This window comes from Kryptolebias marmoratus, linkage group LG8 (genome assembly GCF_001649575.2).
Source record: "Kryptolebias marmoratus isolate JLee-2015 linkage group LG8, ASM164957v2, whole genome shotgun sequence".
NCBI lineage: Eukaryota > Metazoa > Chordata > Actinopteri > Cyprinodontiformes > Rivulidae > Kryptolebias > Kryptolebias marmoratus.
The window spans coordinates 2,570,356-2,588,602 of record NC_051437.1 but is presented as its reverse complement, the minus strand read 5'-3'; the positions used below and the strand labels follow the sequence as shown (position 1 = coordinate 2,588,602).

General features: G+C 35.6%; 1 protein-coding gene across 2 annotated transcripts in view; it reads left to right on the top strand.

Annotated features, from left to right (window-relative positions):
* The window catches only part of oprl1 (opiate receptor-like 1), a 219,432-nt gene that overhangs the window by 28,453 nt on the left and 172,732 nt on the right, over nt 1-18,247 (top strand). Inside the window, exon 2 of one of the 2 annotated variants that reach the window (XM_017435045.3) lies at nt 6,022-6,252. The exons of the other annotated variant lie outside the window; for it this stretch is intronic. Coding sequence (XP_017290534.1) covers nt 6,056-6,252 — 197 coding nt within the window. The 5' untranslated portion in view covers nt 6,022-6,055. The remainder of the gene's footprint in view (nt 1-6,021; nt 6,253-18,247) is intronic. 2 annotated transcript variants of the gene reach the window in all.

The window sequence follows — 18,247 nt, the reverse complement described above, 5'->3', positions numbered from 1 at the left end:
TTTTCTGTTCAAATTGCCAACCCGCCACAGTGGCGTGTGTGTTGATCAAATTCACCCGCCACTTCAAATATTTACCCGCATTTGGCGGGTGGCGGGTGCTAATTTCCACCCCTGGTGAAATCTCATGACACAAAAGACAAAAGAGACAATTATAGCAGTGGTGTGAGAGACGGCAGAAACAGGGCACGTGAGCTAGCATCCAAGCGAGTCTAAAAGTGGCTCCACACAAACCAGTGGTTCCAAGTGTATTTTTCTTCAACACCCACTTCCTGGGGAACAATATAAATTGTTTATAACCAAATTAAGAATTGCATCATGGTAATAATGGAAACCTGGCTGGATGAAAGCATCCTTGGCCAAGCCGTGGAGCTGGCAGGTTGTGCTATTGTCCAATTGGATTGCACATTGGACTCCTCTTGTGCAGATTGCATAAGTAGAGAGGAGGGTGTGTGTGGACATTTTTAAACAATAGCTGGTGCTATCACGAAAAAAATCACTCCAGTATTTGTAGCTGTTTTGTATACCCAGTCATAAGCCAACGCTAATGTGGCTATGTGCAAACTTCATGATGCTATCAGCAGACCAAAGAACAAGAAACTAGATAGCTTTTTTATTGTAGCTGGTGATTTCAACCACACAAATATGAAGACTGTTCTCTCCAGATTTCATAAAAATTTAGACAAAAACAAGAAAGATCAAAACATTAGATCAGGTCTACACAAACATTGCTGAAGGCTATGAAACCAAACCCTCCTCCCACACTGGACACTGCTAAATCTAGATATAAAGAGCAAATAGAGGCCAACTTCAGGGAAGTCAATCCTCGCTCCATGTGGCATAGAATTCCAAATATGACAGATGAAAAACACTGCCACAATATCCCTTGCCTTTCTGGCACTTCTCAACACCTGCAAAACACCAGAGGTCTCATTTATAAAACTGGTGTAAAACAGGGTCCTGAAACTTGTGTAGTCACTTTCCACGCAAAGTTTATGATCTATAAAACACAAATCTGACGGGAAAATGTGTGGTCCCTTACGCAAACTGATGTGTACCACAGATTAACATGCAAGGGGACAGTGACTATCCCCTCAGGCACCCCCAAAGCGCAGAAGACGTCTACTTTAATAACGCTCACACCAGTGCGCTCTCCCTCGCGGTTGCGCGCCCGATCAGTTTTTGGCAGACCATGACTTTTTGGGACAACACCGGCCATCCTTCTTTCAAAATATGTCACCACCTGTGGCTGACATGCTCTGGCGGTGGCTAGTTAGTCGCTTTTTTGCCTCCACCCTAAAATCTGACCACTTTTTCTTCACCTTGGCCATGGTCCCCTTTGTCCCACTCACTGAATTAACAGTGGGAATAACGTGTTGCCACTCACAACACTTCCTTTATTTGCAATGCCACCAAGTTACTTCTACTTAATTAGTCAGCTTGCTTTGTACTTTTTTGTTCTTTCTGTTTTTCAACTACCTTGACTCTTAAATAGAATTTAAAACATCTTGATTATTCATTCTCAGTTTTTATTTATTTGTAGTTATGTGGCAGGGCATGTTAGTTCCCGCTTTTGTTGTCAGATTTATGCTATTACCCTTTTGGCATGGACAGGAAGTCGAGGAAGCACCAGTACAATAGCTAATCAGCATTAGCCAACTCAAAATTGTCCATAACTCAGTCAATTGTACAGATATTGAGATGAAATTGGTGTTGTATTAGTAGCAATCTTTTACAACACATATTCTGAGCATAACATCACACAACATTGCATGAAGCCGGGCATGGGATTATTATATATCCATTATTTCTCAATATCAAATGATTTTAGTATAAAAGTCTGAAAAGTGTATGGTGATATGCATTATTTTACAGTGTAGGGGCAAGCATGTAATACATTAATTAAATGAATTTATCAATTTTACACTCCTGTTAGGGATGACTTGTTTACAGAAGATCAAATAACATTACTGATCAACTGATCAGTCACATAATTTGAAAGATCAAAACCCTTGATTTTATAAGATCTTTTTATTTGATAAAGACTATAAAACTACACATAAAAAGAATGTTACGCTGAGAAACACAGTTTGGTTGTAGCTTTATTAATAGAATACAGAATAGTCCAGACATTTCTAAACCTGTCACTCTCCAGAAAGCGTCTGGCCCCCTGGCGGTAAGGTACAGGAGCATCCCTGTTAGAATTACTAATAGAAAAATAGCAAGGAAACGCTGCGCCCTAAAATCAAATCTCAGATTAATCCTGTCTTAAGCAACCTCAACCTGTAGAATTATCTACCCCCAAGACACTTAAACTGGCTCTGCTAAATATAAGATCACTATCAGCAAAGGGACTTTTAGTTAACGACTTCATCACTGAGAACAATATTGATGGTGTTTCTCACAGAAACATGGCTGGATGACAACAATGAAACACCTGTTCTCATTGAATCAGCACCCCCTAATTACAATTTTTTGAGTGAAAATCGTAAATATTAAAGGGGTGGAGGGGTTGCTGCAATCTTTCATTATTCATTAAATTGTAAAAGGTTTCCCTGGGAAATTTTGACTCTTTTGAATATTTAGAAATCGAAGTAAAAGGCCACAAACGAACTCTGACACTAACTGTATACAAAACCCCAAAATATGTGGCAAATTTTTTCAATGACTTTAGTGAGCTATTATCTATGATATGCATTGATTATGACTGTCTAATAATTATGAGAGACTTTAACATCCATGTTGACAACACAATAGACAGGGAGGCAAAAAAGCTGAATGATGTACTTCAAAACTTTGGTTTGACTCAACATGTTAAACAGCCGACACATAATCTTGGACACACTCTTGACTTGATTATCAGCAAATGTGTTTCAGCTGTTTTACAGTTTTCTGGAAGTTTGTTCCAGATTTGTGGTTCATAGAAGCTGAATGTTGCTTTTCCATGTTTGGTTCTGGTTCTGGGGATGCAGAGTAGACCAGAACCAGAAGACCTGAGTGGTCTGGAAGGCTGATACAACAACAGCAGCAGATCTTCAATGGATTGTAGTGATAAGCCATTCAGTTATTTATAAACTAGCAGAAGTATTTTAAAGTCTATTCTCTGAGCAACATGGAGAACCACAGGAGGTGCAGCTCAGCAAGTCGTTGTTGCTCGCATGTTTTGTTTAAAAGTATTTTGCTCCATTTGAAGTACACAACTTAAAAGTTTTGAAAGTCGAAAATGTCAATAAATAACTATAAGTTTTATATTTTATGTCTCCTGGCTTGATTTTGGTCTGATTTCCACAGTTGAAAAGGAACTTGTGTGTTTTGTCTACATTAACAAATACTTAATAAAACATAAATAGTATTCACTTTAGAAGGGTTCACAAAAAGAACCCTTCTAACTACGAGAAACTGCCTTAATTATTAATGCACTGCAGGATAAGTACATAGTCAATTCAAACATTCTCAAACCATTAATACATGTCTAAGACATGTTGTGAAAGTACAAATGTAAAGCATTAATAAATGTGTTAATTTGTAGCGTATTAAGTATGAATCATCCTTAATTAATGATGTTTTCATGGTTAATTAATCATTTATTAATGATAAAATAAGGCTAAATAAGGTGTAGTTATTATTAAGTGCTACCAAAATCCCTAAAAAAATCTGATGTGTCCCTCACCAAATTACAATTGTCAAGACACATTCATTGAATGACCCCAAAACATTCTGTATAGAAAACTGAGCTTTATTTTGAAATATGTAATTATTTTTTCAGAAGTTAAAAAAATGGCTAAATATCTTTAATATTGCAACCATCTTGTCAATCACCACAAAACTCAGCAGGCCTTTTCTTCAAACCAATTCGAAAAAGACATAAAATGTTGCCCTGGATCTCTAAAAACATTTGCATTTTTTAAATTATCCAAGTTTTTGCTACATGAGCATAATGCTTAATATTTATATAATAAATATTACAATATTTAAATATTTATATTTTATTTTATTTAATAGTTTTTTTTTCATTTAAAGAATTGTCTTTTTAAACAAGAGAAAATTTAGGCTTGTACCAGACCAAGTCTAATTCATCTGTGAATTAAAAATAAAATAAAAACACTCAATTCTGAGGAAAAAAATATGGAATCACCCTGCAAATTTTCATTACAAACACTAACACCTGCATCAGATTAAATCTGCTTGTTAGTATGCAGGTAAAAAGGAGTGATCACACCTTGGAGAGCTGTTGCAACAAGCGGACTGACATAAATCATGGCTTCAACACCAGAGATGTCAATGGAAAAAAAGGAGAGGATTATCAAACTCCTTAAAGAGGGTAAATCATCACGCAGTTGCACAAGATGTTGGTTGTTCACAGTCAGCTGTGTCTAAAACCTGGGCCAAGTACAAACAACATTGGAAGGTGGTTAAAGGCAAGCATACTGGTAGACCAAGGAACACATCAAAGCATCAAGACAGAAAACTTAAAGCAATATGTCTTGAAAACAGAAAATGTACAACAAAACAAGTGAGGAACAAATGGGAGGAAACTGGAGTCAACGTCTGTGACCGAACTGTAAGAAACCACCTAAAGGAAATGGGATTTACATACAGCAAAGCTAAAAGAAAGCCATCACTCACACCTAAACAGAAGAAACAAGGTTACAATGGGCTAAGGAAAGGCAATCGTGGACTGTGGATGACTGGATGAAAGTCATATTCAGTAATGAATCTCGAATCTGCATTGGGCAAGGTGATGATGCTGGAACTTTTGTATGGTGCTGTTCCAGTGAGATTTTTGCAGACGACTGTCTGAAGAAAACATGCAGATTTCCACAGTCATTGATGATATGGGGCTGCATGTCAGGGAAAGGCACTGGGGAGATGGCTGTCATTACATCTTCAATAAATGCACAGGTTTACATTGACATTTTGGACACTTTCCTTATCCCATCTGTCGAAAGGATGTTTGGGGATGATGAAATCATTTTTCAAGATGATAATGCATCTTGCCTTAGAGCAAAAACTGTGGGAACATTCCTTGAAGAAAGACACATGAGGTCAATGTCATGGCTTGCAAACAGTCCGGATCTCAATCCAATTAAAAATCTGTGGTGGAAGTTAAAGAAAATGGTCCATGACAAGGCTCCAACCTGCAAAACTTATCTGACAACAGCACTCAGAGAAAGCTGGAGCCAGATTGCTGAAGTGTAGTGTTTGTCACTCATTAAGTCAATGCCTCAGAGACTGCAAGCAGTTATAAAAGCCAGGGGTGGTGCAACAAAGTAGTAGTGATGTGTTGGAGTGTTATTTTGTTTGTTTTTCATCATTCCATATTTTTTTCCTCAGAATTGATTGATTCCATAATTTATTCCCTGTGCTTGTTCTCAAACTCTAACTGTTACTGGCTACCACAATTATTTTTCTTGATTTCCTTTAGTGTTTCTTAAAGCCAGAAAGTTGCTATTTGAAATGCCTTTAGTTTTTTGTCATGTCTGTGATCTGCTTTTTTTTATTAAACAACTGAAGGAACATCCTCAGAGACTGGTGATTTCATAATTTTTGCCAGGGATTGTATTAGCTTAGAGCCTTTCCACTTCCATTAATGTGGAAACCCCACGCAAAGCTTTGCAAAATTTGACCACTAGTGTGTGCTAAAACAACCACGTGTCTTATAAATAAAATACTTAAAGAATTTTTGGTCATTGGCATATTTTCCTTCAAAAAGCAGTAAATGTATATCTTCCACTAATATACTTAATCTGCAATTCTAAAAAGGAACACTTTTTGTTACACTGAACAAAGAAAAATAGTTGATTTTTTTGTGGAAGGGGTACGTTGTAAAGTATGGTGGGTATGGGTATGGGCATTGTGGCGCAAAAAAATAAAAAAAATAACTAAAAAACCATTGTTGCTTTGTTGCATTGTTCATGGATACACATTATGAAGCATAATTGGAGGCCAACAAAACCCTTTAGGTTACCATAATATTAAATAAGATGATGAGAAGCTCATTGTAACTTTTTCTTTTTATCTCAGGTGGGTAGAAACATCCACATCATTTTGGTCAAAGATGGATTTCCCAGAAGAAATGCTGGCTGAGCTTGAGTTCTACAATGGATCACTTTTTCACAACAACTTCAGCAGTGTCTATAATGAGACAGATGACCTACTGCCAACAGGGGTGAAGGTCACCATTGTGGTCGTTTACATGATTGTCTGTGTCATTGGCCTCGTGGGAAATTTCCTGGTGATGTATGTCATCATAAGGTGAGGAGTTTAATTTCTTCTTTAACTCTATATTGTTCTAGAGCAGGGGTAGCCAATCCTGGTCCTCGAGTGCCACTATCCTGCATGTTTTACTCATACTTGGGCACAGGTAACCAGAATGTGTCTCATGTTTTCGAGTTAATACCTTCTCTCCAACAGTCTTGAAATATCACCTTTAGTCAGAGGCGATCACCACTCTAACCTAGAAGCAAGCTTATGTTGACGTTTTTGCTTTTTAGAAATGGAGATGAGGAAGGTATTTAATGCGATTTACGCCAAAGCCACGCCAAAATAGTTAGTTAAAATGAAACAGAAAACTTCAGACCTGCCTGTTGGTTTATAATCAACTGTGTGTCTATCTATCTATCTATCTATCTATCTATCTATCTATCTATCTATCTATCTATCTATCTATCTATCTATCTATCTATCTATCTATCTATCTATCTATCTATCTATCTATCTATCTATCTATCTATCTATCTATCTATCTATCTATCTATCTATCTATCGTTCTGTATCCTTATCTAGTGTTTAACACTGTAGAAACTCAAACAAATGCTGCTATTCAAAATCAAATTTTATTTGTTCAATATTATAAAATATATATTTTTTCTAAATATGAAACAGAACAATTTTAAATCACTCTTTTCAAAGAGCAACAAGCTTTGCTTTTGAAAGTTACTCTTTATAGACTTGAGAAACTTCATTGATAAAAACTGTCAGAAAGCAGCAGCCTTTATCTTTAAACTGCATTCGACTAGATGTAAAATACCTGATAACACATGATAGTAAACCGCATTACACAATATCAACAGATAAAGAGACCATTGTAGGCCTCTATTATCATTAAATGCATTTAGCTCAGTTTATATGGCACCAATTCACAACAAAAGTCACCTAAGGGCATGATACAAAAAATAAAAAGTTCATTTAAATCAGATTCAGATTCAGTTACAGTAGTTTTAGTTCTCAATAATGCAGTACATACGATACACTATTAAATGCCAATTAGTGAAATATATCAGTTGGGATCCTACATTTTTGTGGAGTTTTTTTGTTATTATTTATTTAGTTCATGTTTACCATCATGTTTCTTGTGTTTATTATTACTAATCTTTGTTGTTATTTTTCTTGTTTCTCCCTATGTCATTGGTCATTTCCTTCTCAATCAGTCCTGCTTCTTAGCCCTGTTCTTCATTTCACATCTCTTTCTTATATTTCTTATTCTCAGCTGTCACAACTTGCCTCCTTACTACCTGTCTGTTTTAACTCCTGATGTTCAATTCATCTTTAGTCTGTCACACTGGTTGATTTAATATTCATTGTAATATTTGATATTCCTTATGGGAAATCAATAATATTCAATTACTTTCATTTATTTATATGTATTTATTAGATCTAAACAGCTGAGGACTGAATCTGTTCATGACAGGGAGCTTTCATCATACCTATTACCAGTAAAAGAGACCAATTTCCCTTTTTAAGATTTAATTACAAAATTAAATTCAATAAAAAGAAAATTAACAAACAAACAATAAATCAACACAGCGACACACTGAGAATTCAAGAATAATATTTTGAATTTAGACATCAAGTAATTACTCTGAATTATCTTATCTAAATTTGAACAGTTATATTCACTTCAAAATGATTGATTCAAAATGAGAATTAACCTTTTTGATCTGAGGAAAGACTTTGTTTAGAAATAATTTAAAACATGAGAATCTTTTGAACAGGATGTGTCAGATTATATTCAATGACTGTTTTTTTCTTCTGTTATTTCAGAGGTGAGAGGGTAATTCTCTTCTTCTCCTCCTCTGGTTAAATTTTCTCCAAAGCGACCTGTCATTGTGATGCAGTTGCAAACTCCAGCTGCTTTCAGATGAGCAAAAAAGACAAACTATCCGCACAATTATTTGTCTACCCTGACAGCAAAAGTTATTTGCTCTAGGCCAAATATAGGTGAGCATTTTAGCCTGGACCCATAAACCAATTAGGGCCATAGGTCTCTTTTTTTTCCAACGGTGCGTAACTGGCATGGATCTAGGTCAGAGGTGGCCCACTGGTGCTATAAATATACTTGTTTACTTATAAATATTCTTATTTTATTTTTAGGCTGATTTGGTCCAGACCCGAATCAGATCAGAGCCAAAATGCCTGTCAGGCAGGCTCATGATCCCAGTCCAACCAGGAGCTGGCGCATGTGCGTAAATCCTTCGCTTACTGTTATACAGATCTGGCGCCTTGTAAACGGATTTGGCCCAGATCTGAATGCTGTAGATTTTGTCTGTGCCTCTGTCTGTATCTAGACAGAGAGAGAGAGATGTCAGTCACAGCTTGTCAGCGTTGGGTGTAAATGTCTGGTGGGACCAGCTAATGGGCAGGGCCGTAAAGTGTGTGTGTGGGGGCAATGGCCCCCTGGACCCCCTGTTCTGGTGCCGTTGAGGTAGACAGAGTGTCAGCCTCAAGGACAGAAACTGGAAGTTGGTTCTACATGAGAGGAGCCTTATAACTGAAAGTTTTGCCTCCCATTTTACTCTGGAAACCACAAGCAAACCTGCAGTCTGAGTGCTCTGTTAGGAAAATATGGAACATAAGATCTTTAATATGAGATGGAGTTTGGTTGTTGACAGCTTTGAATGTTAGAAGTAAAATTTTAAATTCTAATCTAAATTTGACAGGGAGCCAATGAAGAGAAGCTAACTGGAGAAATATGATCTCTCCTAACTGTCATCTGAACTCTGAAAGCAGCATTTTGGATCAATTGAAAACACCAGTTCCAGAGAAAAGCCTGTAACAATTATCTGTGAATATGTTCTCAATTTCACAGGTTTACTAGGGTTTGCACAAAGTTTCATCAGAAACTAACAAATAACAAGCAACTGTTTTGTTCATGAGTTTCATACAGACATCACACACAAAGGTTTGGTTTGCTGCATGTCTCATGTGAATATGAGTCAGTTATTCATCCACATCACAGTCCAAAGAAAGGAAGGTTCTGATTGTTTGTGTTTTGTGTGATGGTGAGTGTTTGTGTGTGTCAGCTGGGATCTCCCCTTCTCTCTTGTGATGCTCTAAAAGGATGAGCAGGTGTTGCTAATGGATGAAGGGATTAAAGAGATTTGAGCTTTTCTTTTTTTTATAAAGATGCCTGTCACTTTTTGTTGCTCCTTTTGTGCAGATTTATAATTGGCCAATCTAGTTAAAAGCTGGGTATCATTCAACATTACAGTGTCTTTAAAACAAAGTGTTTTCAGAAGTGGTTGAGTTTTTTTTCTTTGTTTGTCATTTGCCTTTATGTTTTGTTGGACACTAATTATCGCTCACATTTCAAAAGGAAAAGCCAGATCATAATGTTTTTATGTCAGTGTGTGCTTGTGGCTGTTAGCAAAATATCTCATGAATCCCTGGACTGAATTATTAAAATTATTTTTAAAACTCTCAGAAAGTAATTATTGGATGTATCTGTACAACTGATTGACTTTTAAAATTAACCAATTTCAAAACTGTTGCCACAGCAAACTGACCTTACCATCACTAAAGAAGATTTAGTTTTATTTGTAAAACTTAGTTTTACAAATATTGAGCTCATATTCAATATGGTAGTAGCTGAGACTGATCCTCAACACATATTCTGAACTATAACGGATTGTACAAGATCTTTCTTGTTCTTCTGCCCTTTCAAAAATCCAGCTATCATCTACATATCCTGTATCCATCTGAAGCTCATGAGAGTTCACTGGGTTTTCCACTTGTCACAAACCAAATAGATTTCTTCCAGCACTCTTTGTCCTCCATCCACAACCCCACCACCTGCCCACATCATTGATGGCCATCCTGCCTCCTGCTTGCTCCTCCCTGTTCACCCCGCTAAATATAAAGGAATCACCTACCTGTTCCTGAACTGAAAATCTTCACCTTTGACCACGCTTCTGGAATCCTGACACTCCTCCCTGGACTTGTAACAACACTATGCTAAGTAACACTTAGCATAGTGATTAATACTAAACTTGGCAAATGACTAGAACGCTATCATTCATAAACATAAGATGGTCTTAGTCTAAAACTTTGGCTTAAAAAGCGGTGGGTGATATGCATTCCTTAAAGGCATTTTCCAAAAAACGGTTAGAAACAAAAACAACTAGACTTCTATTCTGTAGCTGAAAACATTTAGCTTAAATCCGAGGAGCTTTCTCAGTTGGCAAGGCATTTTAAACTTTTAACTGGTTTCCTGAGATCTCCAGTCTGTTGAGTTGTGCTCACTGAATCAGACGATTTATTTACCAACAGGTAAAACAGTCTTAGCATCTTTAGAAATTTCTGAAAATAGTTTTTTTAGTTTTACATATACAAAATAAAACTTGTCTAGTTTGGAACAACACCTGAGTTACAAATACTCTTTTGGACTAATCAATGTTTGGAAACTGGCTGGAAGCAGTAGATGAAATCTAGAGACTTAATGTATACCTGCAAAATTTAAATTATTTTATATTCTTAAAGGCTCAAAAATGACCCAAGTTAGGATAAGTTAACATATCTCTGTGTTGATAATTGTTCCATGTTTGTACTATAACTCACATGCTCTTAAAAAATGACCCCTTCTGTTAACCTAAGTGTCTGAGAAAGAAGAGGATCCATTCCTGAGCTTTGAACTATGCTCCAACAACATCAAGTGGGAGCCATAGAAGGAAACTTACAGTTTACATTTGTTTACAATGACCACCCTCTCCAGAGCTGCAGAAAATCTCTGTTTAACTCAACAATCACAATCTGCTTAGAGTGCAGAATAAACACATATGGAGATAAAATACACATACTGTGAATATACACAGGTTTTTGTCATCAGAAAATTGATTGCCTATGTCAGGGGTTATTCAAAGGTCCAAATCTGATTTCTAGTTAAAAGTCAGAAGTTTGGAACAACTAACAATAAGCAAATCTTTTTTATAAAGTTTGTTTGCAAATTGTAACCTAACAAAATGTTTTTGTTTTGTTACAAGTGTTTGTGAATCTCAGATGCTTTTGTTTGTGAATCTCAGATGCTTTTGACTGTAATGCGCTTTGCTGTTTTTTTTTTTTTTTTACTTGATTAATTTAAATACGTTTTATGCCTCAAAATAAAATGGCTTTGAATAGATACAAAATTGAAATTACAGGCAACAAGATACTGTACCACCAGAATGATTTAGATAAACATTATAGAATCCCGAAGAGTTAAATTACAGAGCAACCTGGTGTAACAAATGTCACCATCTGCCTTCATTTACTTGCCTAAACCTTTGAACAAAATATGTTGCAGAGTAATTGACTTAAATGTTCATTTGACAGATGGCTGCAATATGAACTTTCTTACCACATTCATTGTTGAGAATATCAAGTTATTTGGTGCAGACAAAATAAATGCATATTTTTGAAAACTCAGTTTCTTAAGGCTATGTTCACATTGCAGGAAAAAGTGGTCCAGTTCTGACTTTTTTGCCCATATGTGACCCATATTGAATATTATTGTGACAGTTTGAATGTCACAAAATTGATAGTTTCAAATCAGACCCAGGTCACTTCCATATGTGGTACTAAATCATATCTGAAGTTGAGTTTTCTCAAAGAGACCTGTCTTGTCGCATTTCATCTGACTATTATGTCACTGAGGAGTGACAGACATCACAATTATGCACAGGAGTAAGCAGGAAGTGGCAAGATCTAATGTAAACATTGACAAAATAAGAATGGCAGATAAATTTGTTGGTTTTGATTGCACAACAACTTCAAGGTTGATACACTTAGGCTACATATGTAGTGTACCTATTTACTTATGTAAACAGTGTTTCGCATGAAATATCATCTCTTCTTTTGTGCATGTGGGTCACTTCAGGGCCATGTACTCTAAGCAGTGGGCTGTGAAGCTGGTTGCATTTAAATTATAATGTGAACCACAAGAAAAAAAAAAGATCTCAGCACAAAATCAGAATTGAGCATTAAGACCTGCAGTGTGAATAAAGTCTGTCTGCTTTCTTTTCATTCCATGTTTATATATGTAACTCCATGTTCATGTGATATAATATCTTCTGCCTTAGTTTCTGATAATAGCACCAACAGAGGATGATATCACTCTCTCGTGGCTGTAGGAATGCATTGGAATGCTTTTTAGTCCTTAGCTGGTTTGCTAACATTGCCATCAAGCTGAAAAACTATAGCACATCAGTGATTCATCATACATGCACTGGCTGTTCATATTGCCATGGATATATCTTAATCTTGGACCAGAATTGTCAGAAAAATCTAAAGTATGTTCTATTTTACAAATGTAGTGACATACCTCAGGAATTTGACTTCATTCTGAATAGCTTGATCCCCCTCACCCACCAAGCCATGTTAACTTTTGTTCTAACATCCACTGGAACGGACTATTTCTACATTCTGTGATATCTGGAAAGAATAATAAAGGAACCTCTGTTCACCTTATCAGTGGGGGTCCAACTCCGTAAACGAATTCTTGCAGACTTCCTGACTCATAAAACAGATACAAACAAGTGTCATGACTGTGTATCTTAAAATAATTTACATTCTAAATAAACTAACATTACTCCACACCTAGTTGTAAACTCTGGTTCCAAAGATGTCAGAGAAGTCTGAGTCACTAACATTACCCATCAGGACTTGAGAACAAAACCACCACCCCTCTCCCCTAGTGGAACTAGGAACTCTATTTTTATGAAGTGATTAAAGTTAAATGTTTTTGCTAGAAGTTTTCAGCACTGCCATGTCCATGTTTATTCTAGAAATGTTGTGTTTAACAATGCAATTTAAAGGTTATGAGAAGAGTAGTGTCTGTAACTGAAATTAAACAGTCTTTTTGAATTCCTTTACTCATTGTTTCTTTAGGTATATGTGATTCATATTTTCCCTTTACTTAAGAATGTGAGAACATTGATATACCAGGAGTATTGTCTTACATTTATCTTTAAGCTGAAATTAAACAAGTTTTAGAAATGTCATTTACAGCAAATTTAAAAAGCATTTAATGTGTTTTCTTTTAATACCTAATAACTGTGATTCATTTTAAAGGTTTAGTTCCACGTAATACAAAGTTAAAGCAAACACTAAACATGCCTGTTTATTTTTTTGTTATATTCTTATTATCTTTAAGGCAAAGAGGTAAAACGTTTTTTTTTTTGTTTGAACTTTGTAAAGTTTTTAAACAGAGCTTCCAAGCAGACAGTTTTTTTTTTTTTAAATCTCAAGTAAACACCCGCATTTTGAAAAAAATACAGTTGTTTAGATTGGATGACTGAGATGAAAAAAACACCCACTGTGAAAGGTGAAACTCACTTTCCTTTTTTTCCACTCTAGTTGTTCGTTTTTGTATTATTATTTTTTTTACTTGTTTGCCACCTTCATCAAATTTAACTCTTACAACAAATTTTCCATTTCTATATAAAGTTTTCTCTAACCTTATTTCGGCAGTCCCAAACTGTATTTAAATTAAGCAAAGTTTCTCTTGAAGTTAATTAAAACTTTAAGATAAGCTCTGGCTCCCGTGTAACTTTGCAAGACCCATAAACTTCCAACCATCTCTGTCTCACAACGGCTCGGCGGCCTTTGGACGGTCCAAACACCTGTCTGACCAACTGACTTTCTACAAAGAATCTTCCAGCTGACCTCAGTACCAGCCTGAAAAGCTGATCAATTTCCTTATTTCTGCTGGTTCTCACAAATTTAATAATTTCCCCCACTTAATTTTTTTTATTTAATTTCATAATAATTTTTGTTATTTTCGCCCTCACATAATAATAATAATAATAATAATAATAATAATAATAATAATACAAAACTTTATTCATTTTCATTTTAAAAAACAAAACATTCACATACAAAAAAAATGCAAATCAAACAAAAAATGAAAGGTAGCAGAAGAAGAAAAAAATCTTATAATATCTGCCCCTATTTAAAATAATAATAATAATAATAATAATAATAATAATAATAATAATAATAATAATAATAATATCAATTTCAAAAATTCAATTATCTTTAATATATCAAACCTACTTTTGCCTCAAAGTCCTATTTGCCTTAATTTAATTAGAATCACCAACTGTTATGGGGATTCAACCTTAAAGCTGAACTGAAATCGAATATGTATGTTATTTAGTCAAACACATCCACACAACATTGCAGGCACCCATTCTTTTTTTTTTTTTTTTTTTTACCTATTTTGTGCCTATATTTTCACTGCCATCGGCTTCAAAACAGGTTTCAGTTCAGTTTTAAGTCAAACACTTTGGTATTAAATTTGAACATTTCTGAATCATTCATAATCTGCAATACATGTTACCATATTTGTTTATTACAATAAATGTTACATAAAAGGTAAACATATTCTCAGCTTCATCATCTTTGTGTGCAATTTATTGTCACTATTTGAAGAAAAGTACTTGCAAGGCTTCGGGGTTCTGACATTTTCAAAATTATGAGACTGATTTTACTAATAATTAGTAAAGTCATACCGTTTTTTCCTGCTGGACGGCTAGTCTCCCCACGAGTATATAATTCATTAATTTAATTATTTTTTTATTATTTGCTTACCTCTACACAAAACAATTTTTTAAATAAGAATAAAATGATTTTGAATGTAGTGTTATTTTACTGATAGAAATCCAACCTTTAGCAGCCTAATTCTCTTTTCATTCATGTCTTCCAACTCTTACACCAAGCATATGGACAAAGGCAGGTTCCCTCCCTCCCTTGCCCATGCACTCTTTCTCTCTGTGCACGCTCTTAAAGGAGTCACACTACTTTTATAACAGAAGTATGCAAACACTTCATCACATTGTACAAGTGCATTCCAATACAGAATTTTGGAATGAATTTATAAAACTTGTTTTACTTTTAAAAGAGCTGCAGAAGGACATTGTTTATTTTAGCTTGTTTACACCAAAAGCAATAAAAGTCACAGAGGATGTGCCATTAAAACAGAATGACTTAAAATCTCTTCTTTGAGTGTTTTTTATACGTGTCCCTGGGCATGCATTAGCACTTCTCCAGACAGCAGGTTTTATGTTTTCAATGCTGTCAGAAAATAATAAAAGGAGAGGTTTGAACTTTCAGCAGAAGCTGCAGTAGCAGGGTACTAAAGAAGAGATGTTAATCTGACTCTTCACTTTAACCATGAACACCTGTTCAAAAAGCATGGAGCTCCAAACTGCCTGAAAACAGACAGTGGATAGCAGCCTGAGGTTCTGCTTTTAAAAGGGGTTTTTTCTTACAGGAGAAACTGCAGCTTGAAAGTAGTTCTGTTAGAACAAAGGATCAGGTTTCCATGACAACAGACTAATCTGGGTTCTATTGTAGACTTTAATACATCTTAAATCCTTAAAATCGATGTCCTGTTATTCCTGTCAGGTATACAAACACAGCACACCAGGGTGTGTGTGTGTGAGAGGGAGGAAACTGGGGAGTGTATGCAATACAACGTGTTGCAAAAGTATTCACTCCTCGGTATTCTTTTTATCTTGTTGCAATACAATCTGAAATTTAAATGGATTTTTATTTTGTCTATAAGTAACAATTCTACACAAAATATTCTAGATAACTGAAGTTAACTAGGGGAATAAACTTGTTTAAAAATGTCTAAACAAATCTAATTCTGAAAGGTGGTACTGTTACCACTAAATAATTAGTTAAATAAATCTACCAGTAGTAGATGAAGTTTCAAATGAGCTCTATAGATACAGTTCTGAACCCCCAGAATCAACTTCAGTGAAACACACCTTAAAGGCAGAAACATGTAACTGCTTTCCACATTTATGTTTTGCTGTGGCATAAATTGATATTCTTTATCCACAAAGGACCACCAGCACCCTCAGTGGACAGTCGTGTACAGCCCAGACTTCTGCCTGTGCACACTGCAGTACATGCCTCTTCCAACTAAAATAGTGGCACCAGGGGCGTCACTAGGTTTTAAGGACAAGGGGGGCTTAGCCCCCAGGAGATGCACAGGATGTGAGCAAACGTAGTGGGCGAGAACAAAAATTCTCAAACAGCTAACAAAACCTGAGTTGCTTTTCCACATTTTTGGACACATTTAACAGATACCTTACTGTGTAAACGTTTTAAGCAACCAATTATATTTTTATTCAGAACATCAACAAACAGGAAATATGTTTACAGTTTTAACAAGAAAAATGAACATTTTTTTATTATTTATTTTGTGAATTGAATATTACTATACTGTATTAAATACCAGCTAATGTACACTATAATGTTTGGTGCTGGTGTATACCCAATTATGAAGTCAGTTATGACTTTATATATTATATAAAATCTCAAAGTTATTCCACAGGACTGATTTAGATTAACTGACACAAGAATGCTTCTGTAGAAAATATGAACAAGTAGAATGAATTTTATAACGACGCACCAAAGAGGCTCTCTACCTTACACTGTAAAGAAAAAGAAAACTGACAGATTTATGATTATAATTTTGAGTTAATAATGAAATAATATATGGTTATTTATTTAAACTCATATTCTGGCCACATTATATTGAATTTTTGTAAAAAAAATAAATAAAATAAAATAAAAAAAAAAACAATTTTGACACCAAAATTATTTAGGGGGCTTGAAAACATTTTAGGGGGGCTGAAGCCCCCTAAAACAGGCCTAGTGACGCCACTGAGTGGCACCAAAGATAAAACAGACAAAAGAAGACTAGAAATCAAACCACAAGCAGGAGAAAAACTCTGAAGTACTGCATAAGCAGACCTGCTGCTCTCAACATTTGGATAAAGTATCACTTAGGAACCACGAGTATACAAAAATTGTGTCAAATACCTGGAAAGAAATCGCTCAAACTTTGTTTCTTCTTCTTGTCTTCTGTTTTGACATTTAACAAATCAGTGCATTACTGTAACCTGTGGCTGTAACAAAAGCAGCATGCTTAGTATGGAGGACCGAAATTGACATAATTAAAAATTAGAAATAAATATATGACGCAGAAATAAATATATGGCACAGAAATAAAAGCAGAAATAAATATATGAGGCAGAAATAAATATATGAATAAAAAATAAAAGCAGAAATATATATATGAAGCAGAAATAAAAACAGAAATATATATATATATATATATATATTGCTTTTGCTTTTTGCTTCTACATTTCCACCGCCTGTATTTCCACCACCTGTATTTCTGCCTCAGTTTGCAAATGAGGAGGATGTCTTTTTGGTCCAGCTCCTTGCCTATTGGTCAATAACCAGGAAGGAGCAGGATCCATATGCAGATTGATTGTTCATGCCTGCGCTAATTGAGGAAGTGAACTTGTTTTTTTTTTTTTTTTTTATTGAAAATAATCAGTTTACAAACAAAACAAGGCAACAACACCAGAACAAAGTATCAAAAACTTATAGGTTGAGTTGTATACATTTGAAACAAAATAAACAAAAATTTCAACCTGGAGAGACTCACGACAAAGAGAAGCTGCAATTAAATGGTTTTATTTGACATGAATGACATAAGATATTTGGCGCTCGGACCTCGGCGGAAGACGCGAGTGTCGACAATAGCAATGCACTTCGAGGAGAAGCTCAGATTGAGCATTAGAGGCGTCTTCCCCCCAAAAGAGGGGGTTCCCCCCAAAAGAAGGTGCCGAGGCCGAGGCCGAGATCTGAGAGACTGATGAATGATTAGCGAGAATGAATGAGAGAGTGATATAGCTTAAGGCTAAAAATTCGATACATAATTAGCCGGTAGATGAAGGCCGGCACTAAGGGAAGTTGTTGGATGCTGGTAGATGTAGGCCAGCTACTGGAGGGAAGCCATTGGGTGCTGGTAGATGTAGGCCAGCTATTAAGGAGGAGTTATCGGATGCTGGTAGATGTAGGCCAGCTATTAAGGAGGAGTTATCGGATGCTGGTAGATGTAGGCAAGCTATTAAGGAGGAGTTATCGGATGCTGGTAGATGTAGGCCAGCTATTAAGGAGGAGTTATCGG